The 24,666-nt window shown below is 41.9% G+C and overlaps 1 protein-coding gene across 1 annotated transcript in view; it reads right to left on the minus strand.

Moving 5' to 3' along the window:
* Positions 1-24,666, minus strand: part of UQCC1 (ubiquinol-cytochrome c reductase complex assembly factor 1) — a 94,730-nt gene that overhangs the window by 64,399 nt on the left and 5,665 nt on the right. Inside the window, exons 2-5 of the mRNA XM_077831869.1 lie at positions 21,745-21,849; positions 17,440-17,544; positions 10,008-10,115; positions 7,248-7,320 (exon numbers count right to left, since the gene is read on the minus strand). Coding sequence (XP_077687995.1) covers positions 7,248-7,320; positions 10,008-10,115; positions 17,440-17,544; positions 21,745-21,849 — 391 coding nt within the window. The remainder of the gene's footprint in view (positions 1-7,247; positions 7,321-10,007; positions 10,116-17,439; positions 17,545-21,744; positions 21,850-24,666) is intronic.

A 24,666-nucleotide genomic window follows, 5' to 3' on the forward strand; every position in this document is an offset into this window, starting at 1 on the left:
TAAAAAAAAATCAGTGGAAAATAAAGCTACCCTCCAATAAATTATAATAAAATGTGCAATTAGCTTCCTTTGCTGTGCATGATAAGCTACATGAAGCAGACACCTTTTCAGATTCCTGGTACTATTTCCCACTGCTGACCCTTGCGCAAGGGGTAACTTTATTAAAAAAACTATTTTACTCTCTACAGGTACAAGCTGACCATTTGCTATCTCCCATAACCTCATGTGAGGCTAAGGCTACCAAATTGCAGGGCTAACTAAAAAGTTATAAAGGAAGGGCAAGACAGTGGAATTTCAAGCTGTTAAATGTGACAAACTTACCCAAAAAAACCAAAATCATGCAAAAACTGAAAGACACCCAGAATTTTGGAAAAATCAGATCTCCCAATTTGCAGCTAGCAAGAATGCCATGGGCTAAGATTTCAAAGCAGCTAAACTTATTGTCCTTTTTCAAGCAAAGCTGTCCACAACAGAAAGGAATCTTGCCACCTACCGGTCAAGTGTTTGGTTAAGGATTATACCATGACCTAGGAACCTTACAGATGGCTAAAAAAAATTCAGCTGAATTTCAACTCACAGAGCAACACCCTGCTACCTTTCCGACCCCACCAAAATGCTCAGTCGGATATAACAGTTTTCAAAACATTAAACTTTATTTCCAAGGTAAAGGTTATAGACAATTTCTCCTGCAGCTTAAGACGAGATTCAGAAGCCAACTAGTAAGTCAAAGCATTACACCTCTCAGGAGTGAGCATCATGTGAAGAGGGATCACTAGAATTGCACAGCCTCCAGCTGTCAGTTCCTTTTCAGCCAAAGAAACCAAACAAACATGCAGCTCATAAGAGGAATGAAAAAGAAAGCTCTGTGGGATGCTGTAAAGTCTGGTGTAGTTACTGTAGGCTGAGCGCTATCAGTCAGGTACAATGAAAAATGAGAACTTCTTGTGCTGCCATGATGGGGGCAGGGAGAAGGTCTTAGATACAATAACAGACCTCATTAAAGCCAATGGGTATGCCAAGCACTTTTTCAGGTTCAACAAAAGGAGCAGCCAAGTCCCTTTATGTAATAAACACAGCTGCAGACACTGAAAACTACCACCAAGTCCCTAAACTGCAAAATCAAGCATGAGCTGACCCAGATAGATAAATGGCCTTCCGTGGCTGCAAACACAGCGCCTAGAAGACTGGTTGCAGCCTGTGCATGGGAAAGAGATAGAAAGCCAGGAGGAATGGTGAGCGTAAACCTGAGAGGAAGCAGAGACAGAGATTTGTGGGCCCAGAGTTCATTAGAGTGGCAGACGCAGGCATTTCTGGGCAAGGAAACTGCTTACTATATCTGTATTGTGATCAAGCCAACGGTGACAGTGTGTATTTTTTTTGTAAACAAGATTACACCCAGAATACACCTGACTCGTAACACTGATTTCTCATCCTAATGGAATCAACTTTGCTAGGCCCTGGTTTTTGGCTAACTGCTCATGTCAACGGGGCAACAGTTATTTTCTGAAACGTCCTTATGTTTAATATTAGAAGTGGAGACCTTTATAACTTTCATCACCATATAATTCTGACAAGTTTCCAAGCCCCCTTCTTAGTTTATGTTCCACGCCCCTCTCATTTTTGGATGTGTACACTTTTGGTTTGATGGCCATTTAAAAAAAAATTAATGGGGAGCATTAGAACTAAATGTACAAAGTGCTTAGAAAGACACAGTGGGTGAGGTATCATCTTTTACTGGACCAACTTGTGTTGGCGAGAGACAAGCTTTCAACCTACAGAGCTCTTCTTCAGGCATGGTAATGGCTTTGTAGCCGTCACATACACACTTTTAAAGATATCAAAATCCATGAGTTCGGGATATTTTGTAGCAGGCTAGTGAAATAAAAAGGACAGTTTGCACAGGTTTATCGTTTGTAAATTATGGGGAGGCAATGCCTTTATGACAGCCATTCTTTCCATCTGCTAAAGAATTGTGAAACTGCAGTAAAACAGAGCCAGGGCATATCTGAATAAATCTGCCCCTCCCTGCCCTCTGCAACAAAAGAACTTTAATTAGAAATAAAGCTATAGTAACATGTTTTTATAGTGGATCTAAACATGACATTAAGAACACAGTTAATGCATCATTTTGTAACACAGAGGCATCCTTTAGTTTTAATCCAGTTAGAGAATTTTCAGTAATTTTTTCTTTAAACAAATGAACAGCAGAATTTCACACACAAATGTGTGCATTATAATTTAAAGGATCTGAGAAAATTTCAAAACTTGTTATGTAGTGACATTCTTTTGCTCAAGCAACTGTTTTTAACAAAGGATTAATGAAAAAGTTTTACAAAATGAACTATACTAGTTTTTGTAAATTAAAAATGTGTTAGCATGTTTTATAATGGGGTATTCATCAAAATTGTCAAATGCAGGGTTTGTTTTTTTTTAATTTAAAAACTAGTTTTGGGGACCCCTGTATGGATTAATTTTCAATACCATTTTTTGAGAAGTTGGGATATATAGAGAGAGAGAAATCTGGACACAGCTGAAGAAACATTGACATATTTCTATTACTGTTCTCTTTGATTTTATAGTTCACATCATCTACAGTCCAGTTCACACAGTCATGACTCCTCTAGCTGGGGGTTCTATGACAGCCCCTGGGCAGTGCTTAAATTGCTTCTCTTTCAGACAGTGCTTGATGATTCCCTGACATCAACTTGTACAACTGCTTGCATAATGATTTTAGGCTTACAGGCTCGATACCATATTTGTTCGTCAATGTTAGCTAGTACATGCCTATTGAATAAATATCCCCTTCTCTTTCAACATCCTATTGAGCATCTTGTTTGGGTCTGGGTAAGATCAGATCAGGCCCAATCCATTTGCTCCTTTGTAGCTGTCAGTGTCCAGATTCTCCACAGTATCTGAAAAACCAATGCTCAAATGCTGAAAAATTTAAAGTATCAATGTACTTTTTTTAATAATGTACTTTTAAAACATTTTACTTTGCGTGTCAAGAGACCTCTTCAGTTTGCAGTTTCAAAGAACATTGCCTCTGTATGGTCTCAATCCAAAAGGCTCTAGCAAATTAAGCTACCATGGCCAGGTCCCCTCCAAGCACCTAACCATTCTTACATGCAACATACCTATAACTCATCTCTGTACAACTCACTATTTGAATCTTTTGGGGTCTTCTGGTTGGGGTCCAGAGTCTCAAACAAAACTTGGGTCAGTGGTCTTGCCTCATGCTTCCCCTCTACATTGTCCCTTTGCCCATGTTGTTTATCAGCAACTATCCCTGTTGCTCTACTCCCATGCCATGTCTCAAACATCATTTGTGTCACTGGGATGTGTGTTCAAGTCCTTCAGCTTCGCTCGTATAACGTCTCTTCATGAGCTGCTTGACTGATGGTGTTGGTGAGGCATGCTTCAAGGTGCTTCCATCTTTAATCAACAGGTCTGTTCTTATCCTTTTTTACACAATACTTTCTTAGCCAATAGTTTAGGGCTAGCACTTCAAAAGTCTGTTGGTCTTCCTCCCTAAATAAGGAGGAACTTCTGTTTAAGGGAATAGGAGAACAGGGGCTGTTGCACACTTAGTTTTGTATTATTTTTATATCTCAAACTTTCCTGAGTCAGTTCTCTTACAGAATTAAAACCCAAACCAAAACGAATTATGTGATAAATAGGTACTCAAAGTTAAAGAAGTAGTTAATGATTTAAGCATGTGAAAACTGACAGAATTTGTAACTGGATCCTAAGAAGTTGTAGATTTACTTTGACTGTGATCTGCATTGCCCTGAAAAGGCAAATATCTGGCTACACTGGTTTTCACTAGAAAGCCACAAACAAGGTAGAAAACTCAATGAATGTTCTTGCTGGACATTGTGTAATGCTGGGATCCAGTGCAGATTTAATTACCACAAATGCAATGAACCAGTCGAGCCTTTTTAAAATTTGTCATTAAAATTCATACTAACACTTTATTTCAATTCTCATTTTATTTAATTTTAATCTTGTGATTAAAAAAATTTCGCTGCAAAAGACAGTTGTTTTAGACAAAAGGAGGAGGGGATATGTTTCTTAAGATAGGAATAGTCCTTATCTCCTTCCTTTATGCAGTTATAAAGCTATAGCTTGTCTTTTTAAAAAACGTTTATATTTCATCTGTAAACATAAGTGATATTATACTACCCCCCAAAATCTTCATTTTACAAATACCCTGTAAACTGATGTTACAGAAATTTTAATCCTATGATTAAAAATACTCTTGTTGCAACTGTTAGTTTTTTAGAAGAAAGGAGGGGCACATTTCTTCAGCTATGCCACAACACCCCCTTATTGAAGTTACACAATTCTTTAGCAAAAGGAAAAAGTATCTCTCACAAAGGGTTTCTTCACAATATACAAATGATAAGCCTCTGTAAAATGTCATTTTTATTTCACTAGCCCTCTACAAAAATATCCTTAAGACATGGATTTTGGTTATTTTACCTTTAAAAATTTGTGTGTGACACATCTACAAAGCTGCTTCACTTACATTTAACAATGCCGTTTTCCCCCATTACCTTTAGAAGTGTGTGCTACAAAGCACTTATTAATGCCCTGCTTTTTATGCTAATCTTTTAAGTTTATTTGTAAAACTGTACTTGGCGTGACTATGTTAAAAAAAAAATCTAAATTTTTTTAAAGTCAGGAAGAAATAGCACTCTTATCTCTGGTAAAGTGTTAGCAACTCTCACAAATTCATTTCAACTAGCCTCTCAAATTAGACTAATCCAAATGAGATACATCCAATGAAGTGAGCTGTAGCTCACGAAAGCTTATGCTCAAATAAATTTGTTAGTCTCTAAGGTGCCACAAGTCCTCCTTTTCTTTTTGCGGATACAGACTAACACGGCTGCTACTCTGAAACTTCAAATTCGACTGTGTTTTACATACAGTAATAAGTCTTTGGAGCAGTTTTTGGTTGGGGATGCTTTTGCACAGTGGGCAATTCATTTAGGCAAACTTTTAAAAGCACTATTTAAAAAAAAAGTTTGGGGTCTTTCTACACAATATCACTATCTCAAAAACTTGCATTTTTTAATCTCATTCATTTGTTTAAAGAAAATATTACTGAAATCTCTCTATCTGGGGTATGACATTTCAGTTCTAATTCTAGAATTTAAACAGTTCGTTTATTGCGGGAAGGGGCATACTGCTTCAGCTCTGATACATCCTTATGCAAAAACCTGCTGTGTTCATAGTGAGTCAGGAAAATCAAGACTCCTGGCACAAGTCCCTAAAAGGCAATGGCTTTAGACAAACTTTTCACTGGTTCAGGAAAATGCATTCATTTTAATATTCTATGACGTGTCTGAAGAATATCTTCTGATTGGCTCAGTCAAAAGGTGTGGCTTGTTCACGGCTGATTGTCCCGGAATTGCTGGTATTTAACTAGTGACAGCCATTGGGGTCAGATGCTTTTTTATTTCTATTTTAAAGCTCGCTCTCCCTGTGATAATCCACTTTAATTTCTCTCTCTGCTATTCAACCAGTGAGAGGCTTTTTTCCTTTTTTGTTATTTTAAAACTCTCTATCACTTTGTTTACTCTGCTCTATTTTCCCTCTTTCTGCCATTTGACCTGTAACAGGCTATGGGGCTTTTTTTCCTTTCTTGCAGTTTTAAAACTTTCTCACTTGTAATATTCCACTTAATTCTCTCTTTTTTTTTTTGCCTTTTTTCCTTGTCTTGCTGTTTTAAATTTCTCTTTCATTTTGTCTTGTTTAATCCCCGTTATTTTCTGTCTTTTTTCCTGTCCATGTAACTAACTCTTATTTTCTGATAATCCTCTGTTTTGTAAATTATTTAAAAAGTGCTTAATGCTTCTTAATGTTAGTAGCCTATTTAAAAATACCTTAAAATGACACTAAATATATTAAAAAAAACAGCACAAACACTATTTATACATTTAATCCTAATGCTCCCCAGTTAAAACTAAATTCAAAATGGCTGCTATGCCAAAAGTGTAACTGTCCAACAATAAGACTGGGGCAGGACATAGAAGAGGGCATGGAAACCTGTCAAAATTACATTGTGATGAAAGGTACCGAGGTCTTCACTTACTAATATTAATATTAGTTGTGTTCTGATTTTTTTTTCTAAATTTTTACCACTATCATCACTGTAAATGTTCTGCTAAATAGAGTCAGAGACCCAATTAAAAATGAAACGGAAAACCCTGGTCATGAGCACATATAAAATACCAAAACTAAAGAGAAATTAGCCAAGAGAATGTTTGTGCATAAAGGAAAAGGTCCCAGATTTTCAGAGCTAATGGTGAATCTTAGTTCTTAGGAAATTCATATGTAATTTCCATCAGGTTTTTTGACAATTCAAATAAGCATGAAAAAAATGCCACGCTTCCCACACTGACAGCCAGCCAGCCCTGTTGCGTGGCTGGAGAAAGGGAGTTGTGTCTCCAGGAGCTAGCTCTCCCACCCCCACAACAGTGGAGAAGGGTCTTCCCAGTCCAAGACACTCCCATACATCAAGGGGAAAGGGTGTTCTGGTTGTAGTAAGACCCTCCCCTCTATCCAGGGGCTTGTCCCAGTTCTAGACCCATGTGCCAAGACAGGGTATGGGTGAGTAGGATGCAGAGCCTGTTTATGTTCTAGCCAGCCGTGCTCCTGAAACGTGGAAAGGAGAGGAGTGTGTCTCTGGGTTCTAGGTGGCCCTGCCCTTGACAAGAGCTCAGGGGGTGGGGTTGTGTGTGTGTGTCTGTGTGCATGCATGCACACTCCAGATGGCCCTATCACAGTGCTGGGTAGAATGCCAGGGGCATGCTGTAGCCAGCCAGCTATACCACAAATACGGAAAGGCTGAGAATACAGATTTCAGCCTGCCCTACCTTGGCCACAGGGGAGGGGCATCTTCAGGTTGTAGACAGCCCTCATGGGTGGATCACGCTGGGTTCTGTCTGGCCACATCTTGGAATTCTCACCCTCCCTCCCCCCAGTGCAGAAGGTGTAGGAGAATGAGACGGCAGCAGCAAATTCATTTTCCGTAGTCTGACCCAGCTTCATAAGGGAGGCATGGGGCACTGCTCTTAGGGCAGGACAGTTCTATACAGCCCTACCCCCACTACACAGGGGGACGCGTTTGATTTCCAGCCAGACCAACCTGTCACAGGCACTGGGTAGTCCAGGTTCTAGCCAGCCCCAACCTCATCTGGGGCACACTCCAGGTTCTAGTATCCTAGAGAACAATAACTTACTGTGAAAGAATTCCTCGTAGTCAGTTCTCTCCACACAGCAAGTGTACATGCGCAGAGCCGCTATCTTAATCTTCTAGAGAGAGAGAAAACACAACACATGTAGTACTCACTAAAAGGTCGCTAACAAGTCTGGATAAGTTACACAAGCGTACTCAGTGCTCTTCTATGATCAGATACGTGTATCCATGTGTTGGATTAGACACTCATTTTAATGCCCCTCCTTAAAGCCATCCCAAAGCATTTCAAAAAGAAACATGTGCAGATGGGCCTGTTTTGTCTTTTATGATTTCCTCCAATATCTCTCAGTGTTGATTTATACTATTCTGAGATGAATTTTGCACAAGTCAATTTTTAAATATTTTTAAAAATAAACCATTGATGTGCCAAAGACTCATCAAAATTTCTCTTTTTAGCTTCAAATACACTAATAGAACAAGCAAGTTTAAGGTGCTAAAAGAAAATCTCAGACAAAGACCTTGGTGATATAGATTTAACGTGCCCCAAGACTTGGTAGTCTTGTTTACTGCCTTCCAGTGCAACACTAGCCTGTTCATTACATTTTTTAAAAATAGGATACAGGCAGTCCTCGACTTTACGATGTTCAAGTTACAAGGAACGGCACTTACGACGCTTCTACATTGACACTCTGATTCGACTTATGACTATAGGTTTCGAGTTTACGACGCTCGATCCCAGAATGGAATAGACTGCAGTTCCGAGTTCCGACATTCCGACGCAATTGTAAGGAACCAATTGTGTTGTAAATCCGAGGACTGCCTGTATACAAATCAGAGACAGAAGAGGAAAACTCTTAACTGCTCCCCTCCATTCACCTTTGGGAAGGGACTGGGAGAAGTAGGGAATTCACAGCACTCTCCCTCCACCTGTCTTTGGGACTGCTAGGGAACAATGAGCCCACCATTTTAGGTGAACCCACCTCAAAGTGAACCATAAACCCACTGCACTGGTAGACCACCTAATCAGAATGTGTGCCCTCTGCATTTTAAGACAGCACATCAAAATACCAAAAGGTGAATTTAAGTCTGATCTCACTACAAGGAAACTAGGGAAATAATTTCCAAAGGAGGAGAACAGCTTTAAGGCACAATTGTTCTCCTCATTCAGTAGTCTTGAAGTTCTGCCAGAAAAATGGAAGATTTTGACATCCAAAGCTCTCTTAATCAGAATTATGCCTAAACTCTTAAGCGCCATTACAATTACAATTGAAAATGCACCACTTGAGTTCAGACTTTGTGACAACACCGATACAATGAGAGATTGTCAATGCAAAATTATTTCAGTTAAATTTTATGGAAATTTTGTTCTGGTGTATTGTTACCTCTGCACAATGACTGAAACCAATATTGTTAGTATGGGCTCAGTCTCAATTAATTTTCATCCTGACTTTATAATCCTCCATAAAATATATAATCCATTTTCCTTTGTTTTATTTATAGTCTTTTTAATGACCCTTTTCACCATAGTACCTGAACATATTACATGAAATTATCCTCCCAACATCCCTGTGAGACAGAGTAGCATAATCACTATTTTAGGGATGGGAGAAACTGAGGCACAAAGATTAAGTGATTTGATCCAGGATGACAGAGGAAATCTATAGCAGAGATCTCCAGCATTTGCCATACGCAATGTTAACTGCCCGTTATTGGAACATCCTCATTCTTTATTAATTCAGTGTGTTATCCGGAGAGAACTGAGCAGAACATATATTCTCTTGAAGAAAAACTGAAAAGAAACAAGCCTCTCTCTAAATAACATGCATCATCCCAAACACATGCACAGACACCAATAACCACTCAAGAAGATCAGATACACACATTTAGATCTTTAAAGGAGGACACAACTCAGTTACTATATATAAGGGAAGTTGAGTTACACACAAACTTAACTCAGATTTCAAATCAATGTAAGATTAGCACAAGAACTGTCACGAGATGCTCAGCACTCAAATTCTTATTTTCATTTTTATTGCTATCATTATAGCACCTAGAGACCCCAACAAGATCAGGGCCCTTAGTGCTAGGCACTGTACAAACACACAGTGAAAGACAGTCCCTGCCCTGGAGAGCGTACGGTCTAAATAAGGAAGGCAAAGGGTGGATGAAATTTTACAGGTGGGGAACAGAAAGATTAAGTGATTTACCCAAGGTCATACAAGGAGCCTGTGGCAAACCCACGAAATGAACCCAGGTCTGTAGAGTCCCAATCTAGACTCATAACCACAAAATCCATCATCCCTGTAAGCCCAAGTCCCTGGACCAAAAGCAAGTGATAACAAAGCAGAGGCAGTGTGGTCAGCCTTTGTTGGGACCAAGAGAGAAAGCAACATGCAATGCTCTTCAACAAAACCCTCTGGACAACTTGGAGTGGTGTTCACAAGCACCCAAAGGGAACTGCTGCCAGCTTCCATTGCTGGAGGGTAACTGTGGTGTGGGAACTTTGATGGATGAATAAAGTGAGGAAATAATTTTTGGGAATCCAAATGGCCTTCACACTCATTTACACACCAAAATAATAAAACTCCTACTTGTGTCAATGGAGGCCCTGTGCATATATCAAGGCAGGTTAAAGCCTTGGGTTATTATTCTCCATGTTGTGTGAGAGGACTTTATATGGGTAATATGAATGGGACTGTGCACATACATATCCCTCCCATGTCACAAAGAACCTAGTTTTCAAAACAGATGTAAAGTAACCAACTACAGGAAAATATTAAGACTACCAAAATAATTGCTTTACCCATTTGTTATATTTCAGTGGTCCTGTGAATCCCATTGCTTCTATTATCTTTGTGAAGGCACTCACTTTCTCTTCAGATGGCTGCAGGGAATCTTTTGCAGCAAGAAACTGTAAGGTAAAACAAGATAAAATCTAATAAAACACAGAACCACATGTCCTTATCCTAGCAATTCAATCTGATCATTTTCGACAAATAAAAAATAAATCTGAAATTTTAACTTCCATTGTAAGTTATCTTTATAACTAATGCACTGCACAAAACTGACATACCAGCACTCCTGAGAACACAGTACACCTATACACAGATTACTCACTGATTCATTTTATTTCGAGTGATAAGAATCTGTATACACACGTCCAGCCTAGTTTATGGGGGCCTAACCAATAAATTAAAGTAGAACTGTACCAACATTAAAGATTGCCCAGATATAGACATGCTAAATCACATTAGAACAACTGAAAGACAATTACTCAAAAGTTAGAAAATGACAGAATATTCTTGCAATGTGAATTTCGTTGCCTTATGTATACATATTTATATATTTTAAGGCAGAAAAGACCTTTAATGGTCTTCTAGTCTGACCTCCTCTATTGCACAGATAATAGAATTTTACCTAATAATTCCTGCAACAAGCTTATAAATTGTGATTGAGCTCCAGTGTATTTTTAGGAGGACACCCAATCTTCATTTAAATACATCAACTGATGGAGAATCCATCATATAACTTGGTAAGATGTTCCAGTGATTAATTTATCTGATAAAAATGTGTACCTTTTTAATGTTTGTTTTAGGTCACCATTTCTAACAGGTATAGTGCAGAAATCTGCCTACATATTCTGTACCCTTCTATACCAGTATTCCAGTCATGTGTATTATCCTACCAAGTCTCTATGATGCCAACTATGTCACAGCTGTGATTATTCACTAGTACTTATAGTTCTTCCTGTTTATTCCTATACTCCTTAATGCTCTGGGCTGCTATGCTGACAACCTTGACTATGCAAAGGCTGCCTGGGCTCAGCTATACGTCAGCACTCAAAGTCAGATGATTTGGCAGCAACAACAGCTCCTCCAGGAGCAGCAGGTCTTCTACAGCAGTGGAACCAGGAAGCAGACAAAGAAAAAGAGCAACCGACAGGAAAAGGCCAGTTCCTGGGGCAGGTTTACAACATGCAGCGCTATCTCTGGGTTCAGGAAACCAGCATGGATTGGTGGGAAAGACCTGGGATGACCAGCAGTGGCGAGAACTACTAACTGGTATGGAACCTATCATTTCAATCAGCTTCTGTACCAGATGACTGGAGGGTAGTTAAGGGGATGCCAGTATTTAAAAAAGGCTCCAGAGGCAATCCCAGCAATTACAGGCCAGTAAGCCTAACTTCAATATCAGGAAAATTGGTTGAAACTATACAAAAGAACGTAATTATCAGACACATAGATGAACACAATTTGCTGGGGACAAGTCAACAAGGCTTTTGTAAAGGGAAATCATGCCTCACCAATCTATTAGAACTCTTTGATGGGGGCCAATAAACATGAGCACAATGGTGATCCAGTGGATATAGTGTACTTAGACTTTCAGAAAGCCTTTGACAAGGTCCCTTACCAAAGGCTCTAAAGCAAAGTAAGCATTCATGGAACAATAGGGAAGGTCCTCTCATGGATCAGTAACTGGTTAAAAGACAGGAAGAAAAGAGTAGAAATAAATGGTCCATTTCAGAATGGAGAGAGGTAAATAGTGGTGTCCCCAAGGGGTCTGTACGGGGACCAGTACTGTTCAACATATTCACAAATGATCTGGAGGGAGGGGTAAACATTTGCAGATTATACAAAATTACTCAAGATGGCTAAGTCCAAAGCAGACTGCAAAGCGTTACAAAGGGCTCTCACAAATCTGGGTGTCTGGGCAACAAATTCGCAGATTAAATTCAATGTTGATAAATGATAAACAAAGTAATGCACAATGGAAAATATAATCCCAACTATATATACAAAATGATGGGGTCTAAATTAGCTGTTACCATGCAAGAAAGAGATCTTGGAGTCATAGTGGATAGTTCTCTGAAAACATCCACTTGAATGTGCAGTGGCAGTCTAAAAAGCTAACAATGTTGGGAATCACTAGGACAGGGATAGATAAGACCGAAAATATTATTATGCTGCTATATAAATCCATGGTACACCCACATCTTGAATACTGTGTGCAGAAGTGGTCACCCCATCTCAAAAAAAGATCTATTGGAATTGGAAAAGGAACCAAAATTAATATGGGTATGGTACAGCTTCCATACAAGGGATTAAAAAACTGGGATTTTTCAGCTTGGAAAAGAGATGATTAATGGGAGGATATGATAAAGGGCTATAAAATTTTGACAGGTGTGGAGAAAGTGAATAAGGAAATGTTATTTATTCTTTCACATAACATACGAACTAGGGGTTACCCAATGAAATTAATAGGCAGCAAAAGGAAGTATTTCTTTATTCAACACACAGTGAACCTCTGGAACTCATTGCCAGGGGATGTTGTGAAGGCCAAAACTATAACAGCGTTCAACAAAGAATTAGATACTTTCACGGAGGATATGTCCATCAATGGCTTTTAGCCAACGTGTGCAGGGCTGCAACCCCATGCTCTGAGTGTTCCTAGCAGCTGTTTGCTAGAAGCTGGGAGTGGACAAAAGGGGATGGATCACTTGATGTTTGCCTGTTCTGTTCATTCCCCCTGAAGCACCTGGCCGTAACCACTGTCAGAAGAGAGGATACTGGGATAGATGGACCATTGGTCTGACCCAGTTTGGCTGTTCTTATGAGAGACTTTCATGGGAAAGGCAACCTTTCTAGAGATCTGTGTTGACCTCAGCTCTACAGCAGCAGCATACAAACATGCGGTGCCCCATAACCATGGGCAAGCGAGTCACAACTGTCATCTAGAAGCTGGCCACCCCAGAATGCTACTGGTCCATAGCGAAACAACTCGTTGTGGGGAGATCAATCACTGGGGCCACTGTCATGCAGGTATGAAACGCAATGCCAAAGAAAAAGTACTGTTGCAACAAGTTATAAAGTTTGGTGATGCTCACAAAGTTACTGATGGTTTTGTATGCATGAGATTCCCTAACTGTATTGGGACAACTGATGGGACCGTGTGCCTATTATTTGCCCACTCCATCAGGGCTCAGAATTCTTATACAGAAAAGGGTATTTCTCCACTGTGCTCCAAAGGCTTGTGGGTTTACAACCACTGTGGCAGGCTTACAGACATAAATGCAGGGTGGTCTGGAAGGCTCCATCATATTAGGCTCTTTCAGAACTCAACTCTATTTACCATAATGGGGAAAGGACAGTGAATGGTGTGGACATTGCTCCATTTATCTTGGGAGCCTGGGCTTACGCTCTGCTTCCCTGGTTCATGAAGCCATTCATAGGCTGCTTGGACAGACGGGACTGTTCAACTACCGCCTCAGTAGCAGCAGAGTGACAGTGGAACGTGCACTGGGCCATCTAAAAGGGAGATGGCACTGCCTGGGAACAGGTTGGAAGCAGTCAAAAAAAATATCCCAAAGATTATAGCGGCATGTTATATTTTGCACAATATTTGTGAGAGTAAGAGAGGAAAAATCAATGGCAATGGGTGGGAGGCTGAGGCGTAAACACTTGCTCAACAGTTTGAGCAGCCAGCAAAGCATCCAATACGAAGTGCAAACAGCAAGGGCAATGTTGTCAGGGATACCCATTGCTCTTATTTTGATTCTCAGGCCTGAAATAGTGCAGGTGAGTTTTTTGTGCAGCTCAGTGTTGTTTACGGGCGGTGGACATCCAACGTTGTGGCAATCCCTATTGCACTGTGTGTCTTTGCCTGTATGTGTTTGTGAAACCTTATGAATTAGTGCAAATGTAATTATTTTCTGTGTAAAATGAACTGTTGACTCCTTATGAATGTAATGTTAAAGGCTTTTATGATTAAACAACCTATTATGTCACAAACAGAAACCTTCCACTGAAATGAAAAAATGACTATTAATTATAAAAATCAAACAATCCATTGTCTAACTACTAGGAACTACATTAAACCAGCAATGAAACTAAACAGCGCAGTGCAATGCACAACGCATGGAGTGAGCTTAAAGTCAAAGGCAAGCATACATTTTGGCCCTGCCTCTTCTGGTTCGTGGGCCTTCTGGCATAGAGCCCTGAGGCTCGTAGTTACTAGGGACAGTAGGGGGCTCAGAAGAGCTGGGGTCCTAGATGCCACTGTTCTTGGTTCACTGAGCTGGGCCCTGGGAGGGGAATAGACTCTGGGAGCAGTGCTGCAAGGGTATAGCAGGGAGGAGCTGTGTTTGTTCCTAGTAGCCTGTGTTGTCCATGGGCTGCGTAACTGGTGTCGGTTTGCAGTACCACATTGCCTGCTTCCCTAATAATAACAACAGGACATTGGCTTCAAGAGTTGCTAGAGAACAGAAACAGCTAACAGGAGAATTTTGCGAGGGAGTTCTCCAGGTGAAGGAGAAGGGACTATGTGGCCCTTGCTGTTGTCTGTCTGTTTGCTGCTTGACTGACCTATACATTGTGGTCTGTTTGGGGGGCTGTGCGCTGAGCCTAGCAGCCTGCCAGGCAAGGCTGAGAGCTTCTTAACAAAGCTTTCATCCCTAATCCCTTTAGCACCCACTCAACGTAAACCAGGAGGCACAGCTACCCAGGAGACACTCAAGGAGAACAGGCCTTTAAAAACCAGCTCCAAAGCAGCCAGAGGAGCAAGCAACCAGGAACAGCTAACGGGAGTTTTGTGAGGGACTTTAGAGAAGGAACATGAGAGCCAAATACACCTGATTAACATTCTCTACACTTAGGCCAGTGAATACCCCTCTCTCCCAAAACCAAAAAAAGCTGCAGGAGTAAAAAGAATGCAGGCAGAAGTCCTGCAGCAGGGTGGGGGCTTTCCAGTTTATTGCACTGAATGCAGCATGTATAACGCATGCCTTGTGCGTGGGTGGCATACACGTGCATTTGTTGCAAGCAGCTCATGACCCTCAGAGACCAAGTATGGGCTCTGGAGACCAGAGTGGCTGAACTGGAGGAGCTGAGACAAAGAGGTACACAGATGAGAATTTCCGGGACACAGTAGAGTGGTCCCACCCCAAGTCTGCAGCCTATGTGCTGTTGAGAAAGATGTGTGTCTCAGGGAAGGAGAGCATCAAAGAGAAGCAATCTCACAACTGGAACCCTCCTTCGAGATTATGTCATGGTGTGCTCTCGCACTGAGAATCTCTCTCCGGGGAAGGGAATCCCAGTTATTAGAAAGAAACAGATAATAATGGGGGATTCATTCATTAGAAATATAGATAACGGGCTTTATGATGACTGGGAAAACCTCATTGTGAATTGCCTGCCAGGTGCAAAGGTTGCGGATCTCTCGAGCCATCTAGACAGGCCTGTGTGCAGTGCTGGGGAGAAGTGACTCATTGCTCTGTCCATGTCACCTGCCTCTTCATATTCCTCAATTGCTACCAAAGCTTCTTGTCCTTACCTTTTCATGATTAGTCACCTACCTGTAAGATCTATTATCTTATACTGTTGTGCCCCAGATTTGTTTGAGACGCGATGCCTGTCTTGACGGCTACTCCATTTCTCCCACGTATACCTCCATGTTTTCTTTCATACTGCCTTTCCCTTATACCGGGGAAAGACACTGTAAAAATCTGTAAAGCCACTACCTTGTTCTCTTTCAAATCCCTCTTTAGAATTTAGCTCTGTCATAATGCCTACAAACCATTGCCATCTGATCTAGCCTAGGCCAGTAGCAAGCTGGGATTGTTGTCAGGCTTTGTATATGAATGTTATTGTTCCTTCATTCTCCAACCCACTCCCCTTCTGTATCTTGTGCACCTGTTGTATTTTGTCATTTTCTTAGTCTGCAAGCTCTGTGGAACAAGGACCACCACAGTTATTATTTGTATTATGGTAATGCCTAGAGGCTATCACCAAAGACAAGGACCCATTGTGCTAGGCACTGAACAAAAACATAACAGAGATGGATTCTGCCCCAATGAGATTACAGTCCAAGTATAAGACAAGAGGCCACAACAGACGCGGGGAGAAAAGAAAACAAAACAATACTGGTCAGCAGGATACACTGTGTTCACAGCACACCATCATTAGTTACCACTATTAATATTTAGTCTGACAGTATTAAGCATTTGGTGAATAGCAAAATTTGCTATACCTCCCATCATTCCCTCTCCCCCCCACACACCAGAGAGGGGAAGCATCCTCGTCCCCTTTAAAAGTGGGGGCAACACTTCCGTTTCTTTTCTCCAGATGGAGACAAGGAAAAATCTGCCCCCTATTATTACTTCTCTTCCCATCTCAGCCCCAACCCTCACAGGCCTTTTGTTGGACCTTTCCCAGCAGCTCCCTGTCACCCAGTTGGGGAGAGGGAAGGGAACATGACACTTTTAGTGCTCTGCCTTCTGAAGGGATACCTTGCAGCTCTCAAATCACTGGTCTTGGACTATGATAATATCTACTCTATAACATTTAATGTTCCGATTGAGTAAGTTCATCTCCTAGACTGTTTAAAAAAATCATCACTTAGAAACATATAAACATAGGGCTAGAAAGGACCTTAAGAAGTCATTAAGTCCACCCCTCTGCTCTGAGGCAGGACCAAGTAAACCTCGACTGTCCCTGATAAGTGTTTGTCCAAACTATTCTTCAAAACCTCCAATAATGGAGATTCCACAATCTTCTTTGAAAGCCTATTCTAAATCTTAACTATCCTTATAGTTAGAAAGTTTTTCCTAATATCTAACCTAAATTTACCTTGCTGCCAATTTAGCCCATTATTTCTTGTTCTACCTTCAGCGGACATGGAGAACAATTGATCATTGTCCTCTTTATAACAACCCTTAACATATTTGAAGACTTATCAGGTCCCTCCTAAGTCTTCTTTTCTCAAGACTAAACATGCCCAGTTTTTTTAATCTTTCCTCATAGGGCAGGTTTTCTAAACCTTTTATCATTTTTGTTGCTCTCCTCTGGACTCTCTTCAATTTGTCTACATCTTTCCTAAAGTGTGGCACCCAAAACTGGACACACTACTCCAGCGGAGGCCTCACCAGTGCTGAGTAGAGCAGGACAATTACCTGCCACGTCTTACATCGTACTCAGAGTAGTTATCAGTCTTTCAACCAGTTATGCACCCACCTTATAGTAATTTCATCTCCAGCACATTTTCCTAGTTTGCTTATGAGAATGTCATGTGGGACTGTGTTAAATGCGTTACTAAAATCAAGATGTAGCACATCTACTGCTTCTCCTTGTCCACTAGGCCAGTAACGCTATCAAAGTTACCCTGTCACAAGTTAAAGGTGTCTGAACAGTGATTGCAACAACAAAGCGTCTGATAATAAACAAATATCAAACTATTCTAACCTGATCAGTGCTGTGAAGCATTCTCCTTTGCTGTGTTATTGCACCACTGGTTTGTATCAATCCACCACATACTTTATTCAACTGGGGTCGGCCAGTCTCATGCCTCTGGTTAAAGTGACAAAAGAGAAGTGAGAACAGTGTTGAGGAATAAGCACTAAAACTGTGTTACATTCAAACATTCACTAATTTACAGTCATAGAAGTTACAGATGAAAAAGGCCTATTAGGTCACCAAACCCATCTCTCTGGGCCCAATACAGGTTTGTTCCCTACTGTACATTTGCTAATATTTTGAATATCCTATGGAATGGGCTGGCAGTTTCATGCATCTTAATATCACGAAATTTGTTCTGAAATTTAATCTAGATTTCTCTCACATTTTTGTTCCATTAATCCTAGTTATACCTCCTTGTACAACAGTAAATAATTCCTCTCTCTCCTTGATGTTAACATCCTTTCAAAGACATTTTATATGGATTGGTAATTTGATACTATAGTTATCTGAGTCCTATACAAATGATACACCAGGTTAGATAATCAGGTCACCCCCACTCTTGAACAATTACTGCTTAGCCAAGCTATTTAGCTCTTATGATTAATACAATTAGTAAACAAATATGGGCTGTGGCGTCTTCATGGCCTGCATGACAGATTTATATCTCCACCATCTTATCTAGCTGAAGTGGTTCAGCCAGATATCAAGCGTCTAAGGGTATGTCTACACTATGAAATTAGGTTGATCTTATAGAAGTCGATTTTTAGAAATCGATTTTATACAGTCGATTGCATATGTCCACACTAAGCACATTAAGTCAGCGGACTGCGTCCTCACTACTGTGGCTAGCGTCGACTTTTGGAGCGTTGCACTGTGGGTAGCTATCCCACAGCTCCCGCAGTCTCCGCTGCCCGTTGGAATTCTGGGTTGAGCTCCAAATGCCTGATGGGGCAAAAACATTGTCGTGGGTGGTTTTGGGTACGTCTTCAGTCGCCCCTCCCTCCACGAAAGCAACGGTAGACAATCGTTTCGTGCCTTTTTTCCGTGCAGCCGCCATACTGCTGTCAGCAGACAGTGCAGTAGGACTGTTAACCGTTGTAGTCATCCACTGCTTCCGCTGCAACTCTGCTCTCCTGGTGCCATGAATCCACCTCGCAGGTCCTCTCGTCGCTCTGTATAAATATCTATTCTCGTGGCATCCGTCGTCATCCACCACTTCCGCTGCAACTCTGCTCTCCTGCTTTCCTGCAGACGCCATACCACGACAAGCATGGAGCCCGCTCAGCTCACCACTGTTGTTGTGAGCATTGCAAACACCTTGCACATTATCTTGCAGCACGTGCAGAACCTGCAAAAGCAGGCAAGGAGGTGACGACAGTGCGATCACGATAGTGATGAGAACATGGACAGACTTCTCTCAAAGCACGGGCCCTGGCAATTTGGACATCATGGTGGTAATGGGGCAGGTTCATGCAGTGGAACGCCGATTCTGGGCCCGGGAAACAAGCACAGACTGGTGGGACCTCATAGTGTTGTGGGTCTGGGATGATTCCCAGTGGCTGCAAAACTTTCGCATGTGTAAGGGCACTTTCATTGAACTTTGTGACTTGCTTTCCCCTGACCTGAAGGGCAAGAATACCAAGATGAGAGCAGCCCTCATAGTTGAGAAGTGAGTGGTGATAGCCCTCTGGAAGGTAGCAAAGCCAGACAGCTACTGGTCAGTCGGGAATCAATTTGGAGTGGGTAAATCTACTGTGGGGGCTGCTGTGATCCAAGTAGCCAATGCAATCACTGAGCTGCTGCTATCAAGGGTAGTGACTCTGGGAAATGTGAGAGTCATAGTGGATGTCTTTGCTGCAATGGGATTCCCTAACTGTGGTGGGGCGATAGACGGAACACATATCCCTATCTTGGGATCGGACCACCTTGGCAGCCAGTATGTAAACCGCAAGGGGTACTTTTCAATGGTGCTGCGAGTACTGGTGGATCACAAGGGACGTTTCACCAATATCAACGTGGGATGGCTGGGAAAGGTGCATGATGCTCGCATCTTCAGGAACTCTGGTCTGTTTGCACAGCTGCAGGAAGGAACTTACTTCCCAGACCAGAAAATTACCACTGGGGATGTTGAAATGCCTATAGTTATCCTTGGGGACCCAGCCTACCCCTTAATGCCATGGCTCATGAAGCCGTACACAGGCACCCTGGACAGTAGTAAGGAGCAGTTCAACTATAGGCTGAGCAAGTGCAGAATGGTGATAGAATGTGGACATTTAGAAGCTCACTGGCACAGTTTACTGACAAGGCTAGACCTCCGCGAAACCAATATTCCCATTGTTATTGCTGTTTGCTCCATAATATCTGTGAGAGTAAGGGGGAAAACGCTTATGGCGGGGTGGGAGGTTGAGGCAAATCGCCTGGCGGCCAATTACACACAGCCAGACACCAGGGCAATTAGAAGATCACAGCTGGGCACCCTGCGCATCAGAGAAGCTTTGAAAACCAGTTTCATGACTGGCCAGGCTACAGTGTGACAGTTCTGTTTGTTTCTCCTTGATGAAAACCCGCCCCCTTGGTTGACTCTACTTCCCTGTAAGCCAACCGACCTCCCCCCTTCGATCACCACTTTCAGAGGCAATAAAGTCGTTATTGTTTCAGAATCATGCATTCTTTATTAATACATCACACAAATAGGAGGAAAAACTCGCAAGGTAACCCGGGAGGGGTGGTGGATGGGGGGAGGCGGGAAGGACAAGTCCACACTACAGTTCAAAACTTATTGAATGCCAGTCTTCTGTTGCTTGGGCAATCCCCTGGGGTAGAGTGGCTGGGTGCCCGTAGACTGCCACCCCGCGTTCTTGGGCATCTGGGTGAGGAGGATATGGAACTTGGGGAGGAGGGCAGGCGGTTATACACGGGCTGCAATGGTGGTCTGTGCTCCTGCTGCCTTTTCTGCAGCTCCACCAGATGCCTGAGCATGTCAGTGTGCTCCCCCATTAGACTCAGCATTGCATCCTGCCTCCTTTCATCTCACTCCTGCCTCCCCTCATTGCGCTCATTTAACGCCTTCCTGGACTCTGCCATTGTTTGCCTCCACGCATTCTGCTGAGCTCTTTCAGTGCGGGAGGACTGCATGAGCTCTGAGAACATTTCATCGCGAGTGTGTTTTTTTCACCTTCTAATCTGCGCTAGCCTCTGAGACGGAGATGATAGGGGGAGCGTAGAAACATTTTCAGCTGCGGGAGGAAAAAAGGGAGAGTAATATTTAAAAAGATATATTTTAGAGAACAAAGGTATGGGGCTCTGACCCGGAGCGACCATTTGCATCCTTTGTTTTTTGGTAGGCTTGCCTCAGCTCCTTAACTTTCACGCGGCACTGCTGTGTGTCCCTGTTGCAGCCTCTATCCATCATGCCCTTGGAGATTTTGCCAAATATACTGGCATTTCGTCTTTTGGAACGGAGATTTGCCTGCACAGATTCTTCTCCCCATACAGCAATCAGATCCAGTACCTCCCTTTCGGTCCATGCTGGAGCTCTTTTGCGATTCTGGGACTCCATGGTCACCTGTGCTGATGAGTTCTGCATAGTCACCTGTGCTGATCAGCTCGCCATGCTGGCCAAACAGGAAATGAAATTCAGAAGTTCCCAGGGCTTTTCCTGTCTACCTGGCCAGCGCATCTGAGTTGAGAGTGCTGTCCAGAGCAGTCACAATGGAGCACTCTGGGATAGCTCCCGGAGGCCACTACCATCAAATTGCGTCCACACTAACCTAAATTCGACCCGGTGATGTCGATTTCAGCACTAATCCCCTCGTCGGGGAGGAGTACAGAAATCGATTTTAAGAGCCCTTTAAGCCGACAAAACAGGCTTGGTCGTGTGGATGGGTGCAGGGTTAAATCGACCTAACGCTGCTAAATTCGACATAAACTCACAGTGTAGACCAGGGCTAAGAGACATGGGCTTGAACAGAAGTAATGACTGTGTGTTGGGGGAAAGTCAGAAGAACTGTCTGAGATTATTTCAGCTCTCTTAATTATAGAATCACAGAAGATTATGGTTGAAAGAGACCTCAGGAGGTCATCTAGTCCAACCCCCTGCTCAAAGCAGGTCCAACCCCACCTAAATCATCCCAGCCAGGGCTTTCGTTTCGGTTTTACAAGATCCCTTTTTCTAGACGCCCAGGTAGCAGCACTGGCAAAGATTGTTCCCACCACCCTCATATGCTAGAAGACTGTGACCTTTTATTTCATATGTGAGGACCTACGCAAATCCCCAATTCTTACACACTTTAGGATAACAAAATATCCTACCTGAAGAGTGCCATAGAGCATTCTATCCCACTGTGCTTGGGGCAAGGTTGACTGTATTAATCCACTGCATACTGTAATCCATTGAGGCATTCCAGTCTGGCACTTCTAGAACAGAGAGATCAGCATGCACACAGTAACCAGCAGTGAAGGGGATTCACATATTCTACTGGAAACCAGCAAAAAGAGAAGACTGCTGGAATTTCCAGCTACATTATAACTATTAGTTGTAGGCATCCAAGAAAATCAAAACAATGCAAAGGCAGCTATTCCTATCAACTTGATGGTCATCCATAACAAATTCACACAGGAATACCCTATGCTGTTTTTAACTCACACTTTGACCTAAGAACCCCGTAATGCCAACTGGTAAGAGGGTTACAGAAATATACTGATTCTGGTATGTACATTCTGATTCGCCAACAAATGTCATGTGAGATCTCAAATGAAAGCTGGTATCAAACTGGTCATTAATATCGTTCATAAAATATTAGGGTTGGAAGGGACCTCAGGAGGTCATCTAATCCAACCCCCTGCTCAAAGCAGGACCAACCGCAACTAAATCATCCCAGCCACGGCTTTGTCAAGCCTGACCTTAAAAACCTCTAAGGAAGGAGATTTCACCACCTCCCTAGGTAACGCATTCCAGTGTTTCACAACCCTCCTAGTGAAAAAGTTTTTCCTAATATCCAACCTAAACCTCCCCCACTGCAACTTGAGACCATTACTCCTTGTCCTGTCCTCTTCTACCACTGAGAACAGTCTAGATCCATCCTCTTTGGAATCCCCTTTCAGGTAGTTGAAAGCAGCTATCAAATCCCCCCTCATTCTTCTCTTCTGCAGGCTAAACAATCCCAGCTCCCTCAGCCTCCCTTCATAAGTCATGTGTTCCAGTCCCCTAATCATTTTTGTTGACCTCCGCTGGACACTTTCCAATTTTTCCACATCCTTCTTGTAGCATAGGGCCCAAAACTGGACACAGTACTCCAGATGGGGCCTCACCAATGTCAACTAGAGGGGAACGATCACATCCCTCGATCTGCTGGCAATGCCCCTACTTATACGTTGTTTAATGTATGTGCAGATACTATGGAAGGAGTTTTGTATATACACTTAAAATGGTTTTTAAAGTCTGTATCAAGGTGCTGGTCACTAGCAGAGATGAAAAACAGGTTTTTCTCCAGACAGGAGGTAAGAAATGTCCCTTCCTCTCTCTCTGAGGATGTAAATTAAACATTGTAAACTAACACACTGGATGCCTATTTACACACAAAGTCAAATGTTAACAAAGAAATGTGAAGTCAACAGGGAAGCAGCAAACAGGAAAAACAAGCCATGGGTTGTTATCCTGTCTCTGAGTACAGACAATGAACTTCGGGGGTATATATCAGAGGCAAAGCACTGAGGAAGTAAATGGGCAATGGATATATATTCATGAAAATGGGATGTCAGCCAACCTTGCCTGATAACGCTAAAGATGATTTTGGGTGAGAAACTTCTTTAGACAAGAGGTTAACTTGTTAATTAAATTTAGTCTCTATAAAGCAGGGGTTCTCAAACTGGGTATTGGGACCCCTCAGTGGGTCGCAAGGGTATTACATGGGGGGTCACGAGCTGTCAGTCTCCACCCCAGGCCCCGCTTTGCCTCCAGCATTTAGAATGGTGTTAATTATATGAAAACAGTGTTTTTAATTTATAAGGGGGGGAATCACACTCAGAGGCTTCCTATGTGAAGGGGATCACTAGTAAAGTTTGAGAATTACTGCTATAAAGCATGTTATGATTTTGTTTTATACATAACCACGTTTCCAATATCCTTACTCACTATCTTTTGAATCTCTAGTCTGATATACATTTATAGTGAAAACAATAAGTTTATCAGTGGTGCTGTGATGTTAAGCAATCTGCTGGTCTGCAGAGCAAAGCTGCATCTGACAAGTTGGTCTGTATATTGTTCCTTTGGGGACAGCAGACCTGGTATTTCTGTGAGTGTTCAGTGAATAAGGGACTTGACACTACACGGGAATGCTTCAAAGGGACTCAGGGACTTGGTGCACTTGCTTTTAACCTGCAAAGCAAAAAGAAAAGGAGTACCTGTGGCACCTTAGAGACGAACAAATTTATTTGAGCATAAGCTTTTGGGAGCTACAGCTCACTTCATCGGATACAAAGTCACTGTTTTTTCTTATGCTTTTATCTGATAGATTAAAGAGCCCTTTGGAACAGAATATTTTTAACCTGTGAAGGTACTTATACAGTAATCAGGTCACCTCTTCAACTTCTTTTTGATAAGCTAAACAGATTGATACAGTCCCCCATTCTATACCTATGGCCTACAATCCTCCTCCCTAGATGTATAACTTTGTATTTGGCTGCATTAAAATATTTTGTTTGAGTAGGCACAGTTTATCAAGAGACCCAGGCCAGTCTGTGACATTTCCATGTACTCATCATTATTTACCACTCCACCAATCTTTCTGATCCACAAATTCTATCAGAAGTCATTTTATATTTACTTCCAGATCACTGATGAAAGTGCTGAATAGTACTGGACCTCATATCAATCCCTGCAGAACCAATAAAAGCATGCCCATTCGATGATGATTCCCCATTAGCACCTACTTCTTGAGATCTATCAGTCAGTTCCTAATCCGTTTAAAGATACTGTATAGGTTAATTTTTTTAATCAGAACGTTGTACTGTATAAGTCTAACACCTTACAAAAGTATAAGTATATTACAACTACCCAGTTACCTGTATCATCAAACTTGTAATCTCAAAGAATGAGATCAGGTTTGTTTAATAAGATTTATTTGCCACAAAACCATGTTGACTGGCATTAATTATATTCCCATACTTTACTCTTTGACTGTATTCTGCATGAGCTTTTCCATTATTTTGCCTGGGGCTGAAGTCAAGCTAACT

This window comes from Eretmochelys imbricata, chromosome 13 (genome assembly GCF_965152235.1).
Source record: "Eretmochelys imbricata isolate rEreImb1 chromosome 13, rEreImb1.hap1, whole genome shotgun sequence".
Classification (NCBI taxonomy): domain Eukaryota; kingdom Metazoa; phylum Chordata; order Testudines; family Cheloniidae; genus Eretmochelys; species Eretmochelys imbricata.